This window comes from Aptenodytes patagonicus, chromosome 13 (genome assembly GCF_965638725.1).
Source record: "Aptenodytes patagonicus chromosome 13, bAptPat1.pri.cur, whole genome shotgun sequence".
Classification (NCBI taxonomy): domain Eukaryota; kingdom Metazoa; phylum Chordata; class Aves; order Sphenisciformes; family Spheniscidae; genus Aptenodytes; species Aptenodytes patagonicus.
The window spans coordinates 15,057,040-15,073,532 of NC_134961.1; the positions used below are offsets into that span (position 1 = coordinate 15,057,040).

General features: G+C 41.2%; 1 protein-coding gene across 2 annotated transcripts in view; it reads left to right on the forward strand.

The window, feature by feature from the left end:
• The window catches only part of SNX29 (sorting nexin 29), a 145,337-nt gene that overhangs the window by 16,771 nt on the left and 112,073 nt on the right, over positions 1-16,493 (forward strand). For both annotated transcript variants that reach the window (XM_076351069.1, XM_076351070.1), the window contains exons 6-11: positions 5,832-5,902; positions 6,768-7,016; positions 9,100-9,469; positions 10,179-10,297; positions 14,903-14,981; positions 15,493-15,575. In XM_076351069.1, the coding sequence (XP_076207184.1) occupies positions 5,832-5,902; positions 6,768-7,016; positions 9,100-9,469; positions 10,179-10,297; positions 14,903-14,981; positions 15,493-15,575 (971 nt within the window). The remainder of the gene's footprint in view (positions 1-5,831; positions 5,903-6,767; positions 7,017-9,099; positions 9,470-10,178; positions 10,298-14,902; positions 14,982-15,492; positions 15,576-16,493) is intronic.

The following is a 16,493-nucleotide window of genomic DNA, read 5'->3' on the forward strand; positions in this document are numbered from 1 at the left end:
TCTTTGTAATGCAGGAAATGTATTGACAAATGAAGTACTGAGATTAAAAAAACCAACCAACCAACCAACCAAAAAACACAGCTGTAATAATACACCATATTAATTGCTATGCTAGTGAAGCCACTTAACCTCATACTTTTCATTTGTTCATTTTTGAAATTTTGGCAGCTGTTAAGATAGTGGCTTGTGCCTCTATCAACACGTGACCTGAAACTGGTTTCATTCTAGCATGTGAGAATATATGCTTCTGTCCTCATCTTCATTTCCATCCTCTTTCCTAACTCCCTTCCCTATTCTTTCAACAGTTTTCCTCACTGAGACCTTGACACCATGCTTTGAGGTGCCCCTCTCATTCCATTAAAATAGTATACAAATGTAGCCTTGATCTTATCAGTTTGTCAATGGTAATTGCCTTTTGCCTTTTGGAGGTGCTCATCCTGTAATTGAAAAGCTCCAGCAGTCAAGCAATAGGTAACTACTACTGCAGATCGCTTGGAAGTGGTTCTGTACCAGTTTGTGAACCTTCTTGTTACAGAGTTACTGAGAATAACTTACTATGCATTGTGAAATCCTAAGGTACTTCGGATGTGCAAAATGCACTTAAGTTCATACTTAACTGAGTCCTACCTTCTTCCTCATATATCGTCAGCTCCTTCTCTTTTTGAAAATTTGGGGTATTTTCCTTTTTTTATCAATAACTAATTGTTGAGCTTGATGAAGTCCGGTGGATTCAGCAGAAAGGCGTTCTTTCCATTTGCATCAATTGATGGATGTACTGGATAAGATTATTGCCAGAACTGAGCTCATTAGTACCTCCTCTTCATTTTTAGTCTGTTCCAGTCCTCTGTAGCTTTCTTGCAAGACAGATTTTCTTATGAAATCAAATAAAGATGAATGAAACAACAAAGGAAAAAAAATCTGAAAACCGTTGTGAGGAAATTAGTGACTTGGATTGCTATGTCACTAATTACTCTCATGCTTGTAGCAATACTTGTGCAGTATCAGGATTATCAGCACTCTCTGCATTGTACATGAAATATTATTTCTAAAAAGGCTTATTCCAGAATATTTAAGATTTAAATGTTATGCAAATTCAAATGACTTTTACAGAATCAGCTTACATCCGCAATTGTTACCTGTTTTGGAAACTTTTAAATGAATCTGTCAAAAATGTTTAATATAGGTTGAGGGTTTTCTTGCTATCTGTTTTTATGTTTAGTTAACTGAATGCTGATATAAAAATATAGCATCCTGCTGGTAAAAAGAACCAGGTTTAGAACAACTAAATTCATGTGTTCACAGTGAAATTCATGTTAACTTTTTTTTTCTTACATCCAAATTCCTAGTTGACTCTAACTATTTAGGGTAATTGATGTGGTTTTGGATATTGAAACAGGTCACCAAATCATAGAATAATAGAATGGTTTGGGTTAGAAGGGACCTTTAAAGATCGTCTACAGCTGTCCAGGTCTCTGGCTGCAGGGAGTGCCCGAGCCTGTCAGTTGTACCGGAGGGCAGCAGAGACAACACCTGTGTGCGGTGTGACCGGGTGGATGATCTGCTTGGCCTGGTGGCAGAGCTGAAGGACGAAGTGGAAAGGTTAAGGAGTATCCGGGAGTGTGAGAGGGAGGTAGATTGGTGGAGCCACACCCTACCATCCCTGAGGCAAAGGCAGCAGATGGAGGCTCCACAAGTAGCAGAGGATCCCCTGCCCTCTTGCCACCAGGCAGAAGGAGGGAACTGAGGCAACTGGGGGGAATGGAAACAGGTCCCTGCTCGGGGTGCCAGGCGAGCCTGCCCAGCCTCCCTCACCTTCCCGGTTGCCCTTACAGAACAGATATGGGGCCCTGGAACTTGAGGGCCAGGCAAATGAGGATGTAGACGAAGGTCCATCCAGGAGGTTCCCTAGGGTGAGACAGTCAGCCCCACGTGTTATGACTGCCTCTGCTAAGAAAAAAAGGAGGGTAATTCTCATAGGCGATTCCCTTCTGAGGGGAACAGTGGGCCCAATATGCCGACCGGACCCATCCCACAGGGAAGTCTGCTGCCTCCCTGGGGCCCGGGTCAGAGACATTACTAGGAAACTCCCTGGTCTGGTATGGCCTTCCGATTACTACCCACTGTTGGTTATACAGGCTGGCAGTGATGAGGTTCCAGAGAGAAGTCCTGAAGCGATCAAAAGGGACTTCAGGGCACTGGGGCAATTGGTTGAAGAATCAGGAGCACGGATAGTGTTTTCCTCAATCCCTACAGTGGCAGGGAAGAATATTGAAAGGAACAGGAAAACACACCTGATCAACATGTGGCTCAGGGGCTGGTGCCATCAGAGGAATTTTGGCTTTTTTGATCACGGGGAGGTTTACATGGCACTGGGCCTGCTGGCAACAGATGGAGTTCAGCTATCTCACAGGGGGAAAAGGATCATTGCTCATGAATTGTCAGGGCTCATTGAGAGGGCTTTAAGCTAGGTTCGAAGGGGGAAGGGGATAAAACCAGGCTCACTAGAGATGAGCCTAGGAGTGGCATGCCAATGCTGGGGGCAAAATTGATAGCCCAACTCAAGTGCATCTACACCAATGCACGCAGCATGGGCGGCAAACAGGAGGAGCTGGAAGCCATTGTGCAGTGGGATAGATATGGCTTAGTCGCCATCACAGAAACATGGTGGGGTGACTCTCGTGATTGGAGTGCTGCAATGGATGGCTATAGACTCTTCAGAAGGGACAGGCGAGGAAGGAGAGGTGGTGGGGTGGCCCTGTATGTTAGGGAGTGTTTCGATTGTGTAGAGCTCAACGATTGTGATGATGATACGGTCGAGTGTTTATGGGTAAGGATGAGGGGGAAGGCCGACGAGGCAGATATCCTGCTGGGAGTCTGTTATAGACCACCCAACCAGGATGAAGGGGCGGATGAAGCGTTCTACAAGCAGCTGGCAGAAGTCTCTCAATCGCTAGCCCTTGTTCTCGTGGGAGACTTCAACTTCCCGGATGTCTGCTGGAAATACAACACGGCAGAGAGGAAGCAGTCTAGGAGGTTCCTGGAGTGTGTGGAAGACACCTTCCTGACACAGCTGGTAAGTGAGCCTACCAGGGTAGGTGCCTCGCTCGACCTGCTGTTTACAAACAGAGAAGGACTGGTGGGAGATGTGGTGGTCAGAGGCCGTCTTGGGCTTAGCAACCGTGAAATGGTAGAATTCTCCATTCTTGGTGAAGTAAGGAGGGCAGCCAGCAAAACCGCAACCATGGACTTCCGGAGGGCAGACTTTGGCCTGTTCAGGACGCTGGTTGAGAGAGTCCCTTGGGAGACAGTCCTGAAGGGCAGAGGGGTCCAGGAAGGCTGGACGTTCTTCAAGAAGGAAGCCTTAAAGGTGCAGGAGCAGGCTGTCCCCATATGCCATAAGAAGAACGGGCGGGGAAGACGACCGGCCTGGCTGAACAGGGAGCTTTTGCTGGGACTCAGGAAAAAAAGGAGAGTTTACCGCTTGTGGAAGAAGGGGCAGGCGACTCAAGAAGAGTACAGGGATCTTGTTAGGTCGTGCAGAGAGGAAATGAGAAAGGCAAAAGCCCAGCTAGAACACAATCTGGCCGCTGTCGTTAAAGACAACAAAAAATGTTTTTACAGATATATTAATGACAAGAAGAGAGCCAAGGAGAATCTCCATCCTTTATTGGATGCGGGGGGGAACATTGTCACCGAGGATGAGGAAAAGGCTGAGGTACTTAATGTCTTCTTTGCCTCAGTCTTTAACAGGCAGACCAGTTATCCTCAGGGTACTCAGCCCCCTGAGCTGGAAGACAGGGACGGCGAGAAGGATGAACCCCCCCATAATCCAAGAGGAAGCAGTCAACGACCTGCTACGCCACCTGGACGCTCACAAGTCTATGGGGCCGGATGGGATCCACCCGAGAGTGCTGAGGGAGCTGGTGGAGGTGCTCGCCAAGCCGCTCTCCATCATTTATCAGCAGTCCTGGTTAACGGGGGAGGTCCCGGATGACTGGAGGCTTGCCAATGTGACGCCCGTCTACAGGAAGGGCCGGAAGGAGGATCCGGGGAACTACAGGCCTGTCAGCCTGACCTCGGTGCCGGGGAAGATTATGGAGCGGTTCATCTTGAGGGTGCTCACAAGGCATGAGCGGGACAACCAGGGGATCAGGCCGAGCCAGCACGGGTTCATGAGAGGCAGGTCCTGCTTGACCAACCTGATCTCCTTCTATGACCAGGTGACCCGCCTAGTGGATGAGGGAAAGGCTGTGGATGTGGTCTACCTGGGCTTCAGTAAGGCCTTTGACACCATTTCCCACAGCATTCTCCTAGAGAAGCTGGCGGCTCACGGCTTAGACAGGTGTACTCTGCGCTGGGTCAAAAACTGGCTGGACGGCTGGGCCCAGAGAGTTGTGGTGAATGGAGTTCAATCCAGCTGGCGACCGGTCACGAGTGGTGTTCCCCAGGGCTCAGTTTTGGGGCCGGTCTTGTTCAATATCTTTATCGATGATCTGGATGAGGGGATTGAGTGCTCCCTCAGGAAGTTTGCAGATGACACCAAGTTGGGCGGGAGTGTTGATCTGCTCAAGGGTAGGAAGGCTCTGCAGAGGGACCTGGACAGGCTGGATCGATGGGCCGAGGCCAACTGTATGAGGTTCAACAAGGCCAAGTGCTGGGTCCTGCACTTTGGCCACAACCACCCCATGCAGCGCTACAGGCTTGGGGAAGAGTGGCTGGAAAGCTGCCTGTTGGAAAAGGACCTGGGGGTGCTGGTTGACAGCCGGCTGAACATGAGCCGGCAGTGTGCCCAGGTGGCCAAGAAGGCCAACGGCATCCTGGCCTGTATCAGAACTAGTGTGGCCAGCAGGAGTAGGGAAGTGATCGTGCCCCTGTACTGTGCACTGGTGAGGCCGCACCTCGAATACCGTGTTCAGTTTTGGGCCCCTCTCTACAAGAAGGACGTTGAGGTGCTGGAGTGTGTCCAGAGAAGGGCAACGAGGCTGGTGAGGGGTCTGGAGAACAAGTCTTATGAGGAGCGGCTGAGGGAGCTGGGGTTGTTTAGCCCGGAGAAAAGGAGGCTGAGGGGAGACCTTATTGTGCTCTACAACTACCTGGAAGGAGGTTGTAGTGAGGTGGGTGTTGGTCTCTTCTCCCAAGTAACAAGCGATAGGACGAGAGGAAATGGCCTCAAGTTGCGCCAGGGGAGGTTTAGATTGGACATGAGGAAAAATTTCTTTACTGAAAGAGTGGTTAAATATTGGAAGAGGCTGTCCAGGGAGGTGGTTGAGTCCCCATCCCTGGAAGTATTTAAAAGACGTGTAGATGCGGCACTTAGGGACATGGTTTAGTGGGCATGGTGGTGTTGGGTTGACGGTTGGACCCGATGATCTTAGAGGTCTTTTCCAACCTTAATGATTCTATGATTCTAGTCCAACCCCCCTGCCGTGGGCAGGGACATCTTTCACTAGATCAGGTTGCTCAAGATGAAGTGGATCTTTTTGTTTGTATTCATGCATTCTAATATTTTTATAAAATGGCTTGGTAATTATGGTCAACTATAGCTATTTAAAAACTTACATATGCAATATAGCAATAGGTGTAGAGAAATATTGTGACTGCTAATGTGGTATGAACCTTCTTGCCCTGAGTGGCTTTTTTCCCCTAAAAAAATCCAGAGCTAAAACTGAAGATAAAATACTATTTAGCATGTCTTTGATAACTGTTCAGACAGTTCTGTATATTTCAGGACTTCAGTGTGACATATAATTTGATCCATTGGTGTACTCATACTTTTTTTCCAGAGTTTTCATGTCTTTTAGAAGTCTTTTTTTTTCCCTTTCAAATTATAGTGTCTTCTATGAAGACTGGTCTTTTATGATGGATGAAGAACGTTCTAGTATGATCCCTACGATGGCAGCTGGTCAGACTTTCTCTTAAATGCTACTGTTCTTGGAAAACTATTTCATTTTGGGATGTTATGTCTGTTTCTGGTTGCAAGGAGCTTCTCTAACATACTCTTTGCTTATGCGGAGAATGTGTGTCAGACGCACATTCAGGGTGAATAGTCAAGATGTTATGCCAATTTATGCTATGAATTGATGAACTGTTAAAACACTGGATCTGGCCTTCCTACAGTTGAACAGTCTTTCACATAACTGATGAAGAGTTAGAAAATTTAAGGTTAACTTTTTTTAAAAAGCTAGTGCAATTTAGAGAAAACAAAATGGGTTATCCTGACTAGAACAGAGCAATGATAGACTTTTATAGTAAGACCCAAATTTTAGGCAAATACATGGAAGGAGAATAAGAGTAAGGAGCGATAACAGATAACTTACTTTTCTAGAGTTTGACCGCAGAAGTGATGTACCTTTTACACCTCTTTTCTCAGATACATGGTCACATGCTTTGTTCTGCAAGACAGGATTCACAGGAGTTTTTGTTAATAGAATATAGGAACCAACAAATATTAAAGTTGCAGTGAAATGGGTTTAAATAAAAGGTTATAAATAAACGAGTTCACAGTACTTACTGCTTATTTAATGCGCAGCTGAACAGCCATCAAGATAAATTCAGAACTGATTGCATCAGCTTGAATATAATCTAAAAAAGACTGAATGGTACATGAAAGAATAAGAATTCATGCATGGAGAACTGTGGGAAATTTTTGGGGAAAAATGTTTTACATGTCATAGAACCTAAGGTTTAACAAAGCTATCTTCGTAACTTTTATATGAAGTATATAGTGGGTTTTTGGTCTTTTTTTTTCCCCTTTCTTTTATCTGAAGGTCTGAACTCCATTCTTTTTGCAATCAACATTGATAATAAGGATTTAAATGGGCAGAGTAAATGCACACCCACCGTGTCCGATTTGTTAAAGGAATCAACGCAAAATGTAACCTCATTATTGAAAGAATCCACTCAGGGTGTTAGCAGCCTTCTTAGAGAGATAACTGCATCATCTGCTGTCTCGATTCTGATAAAACCTGATCAAGACACTGACCCACTTCCTGTTCTGTCAAAGAATGTAAATGCTGGTAAGCATTTTTGCAATGTTAGTGTTACTCAGAAACTTATAAAATATTCAAGTGTGTTTAAATAACTTTCAATTAAATTTAATGCACTATTAGGGAACAAAAACCTTAAAAATAAGTGCACTACACATACAAACTAGTTGAGCATGAAATAAGAAGTATGACATTTTTTAGTAGTACTGGTGTGAATACTGGATGATAAATGTGTATTTTAGCTTTCTTGTATCACTGTGAGAGGGAAGCTAAACTATCTTATTGGTAAAGTGCTTCGCCTGTGACCTGAATTTCAGTTTCTTATGAAAAAGATTATGCCTTGCAGTTTCTGATGTAATGATTTTTTATTTTTAATATGTTTTCTTTTGGCACTTTTTCAGTCAGAAGTACACTGCCATATATCTGTTGTTATATATCAGATAAAAAAAACCTAGCTTGTAATCTTCTTCAAGCAGCGCTCATGTTTACAGTCTGAATTCCTATATGAAGTAGGTCATTACCACAAATGCAAATTTACTCATACGCTCTTTTTACCTTTAAATATGTTAGTGTTGCAAAGTTTGTAGGATGTTAGTTACTAACAAAGATCCAAAGTCTTAATCTCTTATAATTTGAAATTAATCAAGCCAAATATGATATTCATTATACATTTTCAGTTCCAAAAATAGCAAAGGAATGTTTTATCATCTTTATTTCCAGAAGTTGAGCTGAAAGAATGTTTTGCTTTGTAAACATGCAAAACTGCAGGAAGATTCTGGGATTTATGTGTTTTTCAATTAAGAAACAAGGCTTGAGCTTAGGCTTTAAATTGTTCTGGTTATGAGAAAAAGGAAAAAACCCCACACGTGAATGCTATCTGGTAGGAATAGAAGTTGAGATAAAATCTATTTTTTATTGTCATTTAAAATAGACTTTGTCTCAAAACATGGTTTTCAAAACAAACTTGTGGTAAAGCTTTTGTTGTTTAGCACTTTAAATGAGATTAAAATAGTAAGTGATACTTGACTTGCGATAACTTTGTTAGTGTAGAATAGGCTTGCAAGATGAAATAACGGAATAATTGACCATATGCTGTACATTACAACACAACATACGTTATGTGGACAGTACATGTGTATACAGTAAATGTAATGTACAACTTACAATAAAATGTCACTTTAAAAAAAATGGGTTTGTTCAAATGCCATTATATGTTGAATGTTAGAGCAAGTCACGTGTTTTCATTAACGTCTATGTTCTTTGCTGGAATTCTATTTGCATCCAGAATGGGTTTTAACACCCTCTTACTCTTAAAAGTATTTTAATGTGTTTTGTGGATATATAACAGCTGGACTTGAATTAAACAAAACAGTTTAGTCCCAATGTGGGTTGTCTTGGTGAGTAAATTTCTGATATTTCTTAGAGTGCTTCAAGATCTTCGCAAGATCATTTAGCCTCATGTGCGCATCGGAATCAGTGAGAATAGGTAATAATTTAAAAATAAGTGCTGTCACAGCATAGATGTGGTGTAATCAGAGAGGATTTTGGTGTATTTCTAGACCAAGAGGTAATTAGTTGAAGGAGGGAGCAAGTTTATTTTCTTTTTCTGAAAACTGACTGCTCAATTTCCAGAATATAGACAAAACTAACTTTATTTGGTTGTAAGTTGCGGATTTTGTTTGTGTTGTGAGTTTGTTCTTTTTAATTTTTTCTCTCCAGAAGTGTTTCATGTTTTCTCTGTTGTCTAGACATACTCTGCAATATACACTAGCCATATTCCGTGGGACAAAGTGACGGGAAGACTAACTTTTTATTTTAAATTTCATTTTCTAAGTTTGTTGAACTTTTTTTCCAGTTCCAATTGTATACTGTTATGAATGCACCTCTAAAATATCTTCTAAAATCTGAATTATGTAAGGCATATAAAATAAAGATGGTAGTTAAAGATTTAAAAGCTCATGTGTATGGAAAGATAATGAAATGCCTTGTAGATCTAAGTGGTTTTTTTCTTTACTAAACTCATTTAGTACATGAGTTCTTTTAAGAAAAAAAAAACAAGTGTATTACATTGTTTCTCTTTTCTGAACTACGTAAACCTTTATGTTGCTACTAGATTTGAAATATAAAAAAGATCGAAAAAAGAAGAAGAGAGTGACAAATATTATCTCATTTGATGAAGAGGAAGATGAGCAAAATTTGGGGGATGCCACAAAGACTCTGATTACAGGAGAAAGTTCAGAGGAGCGTGTAGACAGATCTTCAGTTTTTGTATTACCCTCATTTGAAAGCACTCTTGGAAAAAATTTGAACGGGAATGAAAGTAACCATTCGTGGAAGAGCAATTCAGTATTCATGAATGGAGAGTACGAATACCAGAAACTAGATGTGAAGAGCATTGATGATGAAGATGCAGATGAGGATGAGCTATATGGGAAAATGTTAGGAAATAAAGGCACAGAAGGTGAAACTGAAGCTTCTGAAAAGTAAGTAATGTTGCAGGAGTCAGTGGTAAATTTTCCATGCTTCCCCCCTGCCTCCCCTTCCTTCATGGGTACTGGCAAATTTATGTAACTAACCAAACTATAGGTTTTCTCTTTACCCTCCCCCCCTCTTCCTTCCCCCCCCCCCCTTTTTTTTTTCTTTTCTGTTGTTTAAACCATTTGGGCCACTGTGGTGATGGTATTTTGCTTCTAAGTTCCACTGAAAACCAAAATTTCGAGATTTCAGACTTGTTCTCCTTGAAGTTCTCAGTTGTTGAAATTGTTGCAAGATATAGCCAGGCTATAATTCTGGCCTATTTGAAGTTTCCTTATTCTTAGTATGATATCAGCTCTATTTTGGCTTCACAGTAAAACCATGTATTTTAAACAGAGTAAGCCTGTTATCATCAGAGTAGATAGTTAAACAAGACAAGACAAAACTGAGAGAAAAAGAATAATTTTATATACTAATATGCCCTCTTTATTTCTGACACAGAAATCCCTTTGGAGAAAAAGAGGCAAGCACTGCTTGTCTCATCTGCTTTGGAATGGTCTGATCTTTAATGAATTTATATATGTCTGAACCAAGAAATTGGCAGGCAGACTGAAATAAATTTTTCTTGCAGTGATATCTCTGAAAGAAATATAAGCATTGTGAGGATGAATATTGACTGTATAAGTAGGTTGTTTTGTTTGTTTGTTTTAAATCTAGGCCTCGTGAAATAGGCACATGCAATTCTCAGATATGCAGTTGGACTCCTCTGCAGGTCCTGAATGATGACTCGGATGTTCTATTTCCTGTCAGTGCCGTTGGCTCTTACTCCCAAACAGGTAAGCATTTTAATTTACTGAATTCCAGCAAATTTTATAACAGAATTTCTAACATGGGATAATGGTAAGAAGTAATGGGATTGTAAGGATGTGGGAGATACTGCACAACTGGGATGGGAGGTTCAATTAAAATTTATTCTAGATCTGAATCAGAGTTCTCCGTTTGAGTAGATACTTAGTTGAGGAGGATTTATCAATGTCAAAACAAACCAGAGTTTTGTTGGGATTAAGCTGTGGTCTTGTATGGTGTTTTATTAATGTTTAGGATGGTTGAATAGAAAGTATCCTTATTCGTTTTCTAGATGTCACTAAGCTAGAAGAAGCTGCAAGTGTGTTTGAGAACTTGGATTCAAATTAATCTTGACAGATTGGAGAAAGTATCAAATATTGGATGCAGTTCAATAGAAGCTGTTATCTGTTTATATACAGGATGAGGAATGATTGGCTAGGAAATACTTCTTCAGAAAAGGATATGGGAATCATAGAATCATAGAATGGTTTGGGTTGGAAGGGTTCTTCAAAGATCATCTAGTCCAACCCCCCTGCCGTGGACAGGGACATCTTTCACTAGATCAGGTTGCCCAAAGTCCCGACCAACCTGACCTTGAATACTTCCAGTGATGGGGTATCCACAACTTCTCTGGGCAACCTGTTCCAGTGTCTCACCACCCTCATCTGAAAAAAAATTTCTTCCTTATATCCAATCTAAATCTACCCTCTTTCAGTTTAAAACCGTTGCCCCTTCTTCTGTCGCTGCAGGCCATGGTAAAAAGTCTCTCTCCATCTTTCTTATAAGCCCTCTTTATATATTGAAAGGCTGCAGTAAGGTTTCCCTGGAGCCTTCTCTTCTCCAGGCTGAACAACCCCAACTCTCTCAGCCTTTCTTCATAGGAGAGGTGTTCCATCCCCCTGATCATTTTTGTGGCCCTCCTCTGGACCCACTCTAACAGGTCCATGCCTTTCTTGTACTGTGGACCCCAGAGCTGGACGCAGTACTCCAGGTGGGGTCTCACAAAAGCGAAATAGAGGGGCAGAATCACCTCCCTCAATCTGCCTGCTATGCTTCGTTTTATGCAGCCCAGGATAAGATTGGCTTTCTGGGCTGAGCACCAATTGCTGGCTGATACCTAATTTTTCATCTGCCAGTATCCTCAAGTCACTTTCTGCAGGAGACCCACTGTAGTGGGACACAGGCTGATAGTGAATAGCAGTGCTGTGCTTCTGCAGTAAAAGCACACTTCATACAGACATGCATAAATGAAAGTGTCATTTGTAAATTTATGCCGAGTTGGCTCTGATGTGGCCTCAGCTGCAGTATTGTATGCAGTTTTGGGTACAGCACTTCAAGAATGATGTGGGACTATTTGGAGAAGATCTTGAAGCAAGCAATGAAAATGGTTAAAGGTATGGAAAAGAAGACCTGGTGCTTTTCCAGTATCTGTATTGGTACCAAAAACAAACAAAAAACTTCCGTCGTGCTGCCCCCCCCCCCCCCCCCCCCGAGTTAATATTTTGCTAGCTGTTTATAAAACATTGCTTTTATAAAACTTTGGATATGTATTCTCATTTGAGTGACCACTTAAAAACTTCTCAGTGGCATTCAAATAATGTTTTAATTGTAAAATAATTCATATTTTTTGCATATACATTATATGTGCCGAGAGTTTAAATGGACTGTTAATTGAAGGCCTGTGGAAAAAGTGTAATTAACTTCTGTAAGTTCAGTGATAAAAGTGATGTGAATCGTAAAATAGTGCTGTACTGCCCTCTGCTGTATTTTAAGACATGTACCTCTTAAGAAATGCCAGTGGTTCAAAAAAAATAGAAAGTACATTTTCATTTTTTTTCTTGTGCTCCCACGTTTTTCAATTTATGAAGGAATGGATTTAGAAAACATGATGTAGTTTGTGGCATAGTGTTCTCTTAAATTTTATACAGAAACTTAGAAAAAGTCCGTAGATTTTTAAGTGTTTGCTGACTGCAACAGATTGAAATCTGGAATAGAATCATAGAATAGTTTGGGTTGGAAGGGACCTCTAAAGGTCATCTAGTCCAACCCCCCTGCCATGGGCAGAGACGTCTTCAACTACATCAGGTTGCTCAGAGCCCCGTCCAACCTGACCTGACCTTTCCAGGGATGGGGCATCCACCACCTCTCTGGGCAACCTGTGCCAGTGCTTCACCACCCTCAGTGTAAAAAGTTTCTTCCTTAGATCTAGTCTAAATCTGCCCCCCTTTAGTTTAAAGCCATTCCCCCTTGTCCTGTCGCAACAGGCCCTGCTAAAAAGTTTGCCACCATCTTTTTTGTAAGCCCCCTTTAAGTACTGATAGGCTGCAATAAGGTCTCCCCGAAGCCTTCTCTTCTCCAGGCTGAACAACCCCAAGTCTCTCTCAGCCTTTCTTCATAGGAGAGATGTTCCATCCCCCTGATCATTTTCATGGCCTTCTTCTGGACCCGCTCCAACAGGTCCGTGTCTTTCTTATGCTGAGGGCTCCAGAGCTGGACGCAGTACTCCAGGTGGGGTCTCACCAGAGCAGAGTAGAGGGGCAGAACCAGTACCCCCGAGTCCTTCCTGGCAGGGCTGCTCTCAATCCCTTCATCCCCCAGCCTGTATTGATACTGGGGGTTGCCCCGACCCAGGTGCAGGACCTTGCACTTGGCCTTGTTGAACCTCATGAGTTCCTGTTCATGGGGGGGTATGTGGAATGGGAGCTTGCAGTTGAGCTGTGGGAGTTAGTAGCGAGTCAGATGTCACAAGGCATCAGGAGCTAGAGCTAGGGGTTTGTAGCTGAAATCAAAAGTCGGGAGACCAAGCCAAGACACAGTACTGGAGACAGATGACCAGAGAGGACAACAATAAGTGTAGCAGGGGCTTACTTTTATTAAGGAGATACCAAAGACCCTTGTTTCATCTTGCTTCATCTCAGAACTGTTTTGAAGACAATGCTCAGACTACTAGAGATGATCAACAACAGGCCCATTCAGATCCCTTCTGGCACAGTATACAGATATTTTCAGTTCTCCTGCCCTTCTTTGTCTTTGGTAAACCCTATGGTCCAGCATGCAAGCCAGAACAATACGGCATTGGGCTGGTGAAAGGAATCTTCATCAGTTATAGGAAACAGCAACACAGATTCTGCTGTCTGATTTCAACTTTCCATGCTGTCACTGGGCCCTTCTGAACAGTCCTAAACTGACAGAGTGTGCAGGCAGTCTTCACTAAAAGGTCCATCACGCAACCCAAATGTCAACCAGTTAGGGAGAGTGATACACATGAGTACGGTCACCCTCTCCTCAGCCGTAATGACAATTTGATGAGATTGACAGCTGCCTTAGGCAGTTGTTTGCTTGACTTTGGAAGTTACACTTTTGCTAGATGAATGATATCAGAGGGAACATGGGTTAGCTTTTTCTGAGGGCAGTTCAGCCCAATAACTGGCAAGCTTATTATTATTGTAACAACATTTTTGCTAAAACATGCTTAATGAGCTCTTGTAAAATATATAGTTTAGCCCGATATTTTGGTTTATAGGTCTTAATACAGATAAATAACAAGACATATATAGTTGAAATAGATTACAGCATAATCTATAGTGTTGTATGTTAATACTAGTGTTTTCAGTTTTAGTCTGTTGCAGTGCTTCAGGGATGTGTCAGGGCATATCATATCTCCATGTACCTAGAGATGAGAAAGCCTGAGTCAAAATTCAGTTGCTTGGAACAAAAATGGAGTATGCATTTTAGGAACTGAGCTTCAGTGAACTCTACAGCTTAAAAAATGAACTTTCTCCTCCATAGTCATTCTGACGTAACTCCAATTCCCATTAACTTTTTTCTAGAATTCCTGCTTTTTAAATTCTGTGCTATTTTAGCTCATGATTTTAGGATTGTTTTATGGTAACTTTGTAACCCTTACATAGTGAGATGCAGAAAACATCAATAAAATGTGATTTTTGTTTCTTTCCACCTGAACTACCTTAATGACAGGCCCAGCAATGCGTATATTTTGATCCTGACAGTTGTGGATCTGTGGACAGACGCGTATTGTTCATGCTTCTTAAAAACTATCTCGTCTGTCTGATTCCTGATGTTTGGTGCATAGGTATAAGGAGACAGAGAAAAGCCATGGTGCTCTGTTGGGAATGCATAAAGGACTGGTGTCTTTGCAAGGTTTCACGTACTGGGGACTAACCACAAATTCTTTTGCTGCAAGTCACAAACAGATTTGTAATGAGTATCAGATGCCATGTGGTGGTTAAACTCCTGGGGCTTGCAAAAATAACTTCAGTAAGAAGTCTCTTCATAGCTTTGTAACATTGTTATCAATGTAAAATGTACATCTAAATTATAATTTAGGAATTGTGCAATACTGATTTTCTTCTAAGCTGATGGCTGTGTTCCTAAGGGACTTTACAATCCTGCTGGCATTCAGGGTTAATGGGCAGAAGCCAGCCTTGGAGAAAGAATTTAAAGTGTTTAAAAGCTTTAGTAAAGATGAGTATTTCTAGTTAAAAATGTAACTACCTTCCTTCTGGTTTTTATTTTATTTTATTTTTTAAGTACTATTAACTGAAGAAAGCTAATGCTTGTGCACTCTACTTTAGATAACTTGGAGAATGGAGAGGGGCATGAACATGTTCATGCGGTAGAACTCGTTCCAAGAAGATCTGATCTTCCTTACAGGTACATGTCAAATATGTTTTTCTTAAAAGAAAAAAACCTTCACCCTGTAGCTGCCAACTTACTATTACTATTACTACCTAATGCTACTCAGTACTAGAAAACAAATTGTTCATCAGGGTACTTTTGCAACTGTTTGGAAAGACAAATGCAAAAGCCTACACTTCCCTTTTTGCATAGTTTCATATATTGAACTTTTCCTGGTTATCTCGAAGAAGTCACGTAGTCATGTCAAATAACAGGCAGACTTAGCCTCCTGGTTTTGAAAATAGGTTTTATGTTGTTTTTTATGTTTTTTTTTTTTACTGTATTCTCCATGGCCTGTTGATTTGGATCTTTTTGTGTGTATTCTTAAATCAGACTCACAACAGATACATTAAAGGATAATTAAACATAAGTTGATTGAATATGGGTGAATATGATGACAATTCTAGTTTCTGGAATGCTGTTTTCTTAAGTTTTTAATTCAGGATTTTGTTTTCATTTATTGATGATATTGTGCTTTTATGACTAGAGTGGAAGTCAGTCCTCCAGCTCAAGTGAATACTTTAAGCAATATGTTGCCTTCAGCCACTGTGCCAGAATCCATGACAATTAGTAAGTACTTCCTTGATGTATCTAGAGTTAACTTTGAAAGTCCTATAACTCTTCATTTCTATTTTTATTTCAGTAAGATCTGTTTAGAGAGGCATATAGCACTTCATTTCTGATATGCTGGCCACATTAGAAATGACTGCTCTAAAATGATTTTTGAATTGGCAGATCCCAGGTTATGGTAGGATCATTGCAACTGGTAAGACATTAGCTTCTTTTTCCACAGAGAAGCTAATGTCATCCTTATACTAGATGTGGCTTGAGTAGTTAAATGAACAATAATGATTTAATTTGATTAACATCTTTAAATCTCTGCAAGCTCTGAAAACACTAATGGTTGGTTCTGATGTGAGCTTACTTATTGTGCCTGCTTTCAGTAATGCCTAGTTGGAAAAATCCCAGACAAGCCTGGAACTCTTTCTATATACACTCAGTCTGTGGTTTTGATATGGAAATCTGCTCCAAACATAAATATGGGCTTTCATAAGCAAAAACTTTAGTTAAGATTAAGATGGAGGACAGTCATATTTTCAATGGTGTTAAGAGTTGAGCTGGACAGGATAAAATAGCCTTTGCTGTAGAAAGAGATTAGTAGAAGTGCAGGCAGTTTGTTTACCCCATCTTTAATCTTTTTTCTTCACACAAACTTGTAAAACAAAGACTTGGTTCTTAAACTGACTAGCTGTCTAAAAATGTAAGCCAGTATGGTTTTATTTTCTTCACTGTACAGAAAGTTTTGTAACTGAACTGGTGGATATGGCTTTGTTCCTAAAGCCTTGGGGTGTGTGTTTGTCTGTTTCTTTTTATAAATTTAAATATGTGCAAATTTTAAATTATGACATTTGGGAAGTTAAAAGTAATGCAGCCAAGATTCTTTTCTGAAATTGATTTATGAAATCATCAAAATGAATGAACCATTAA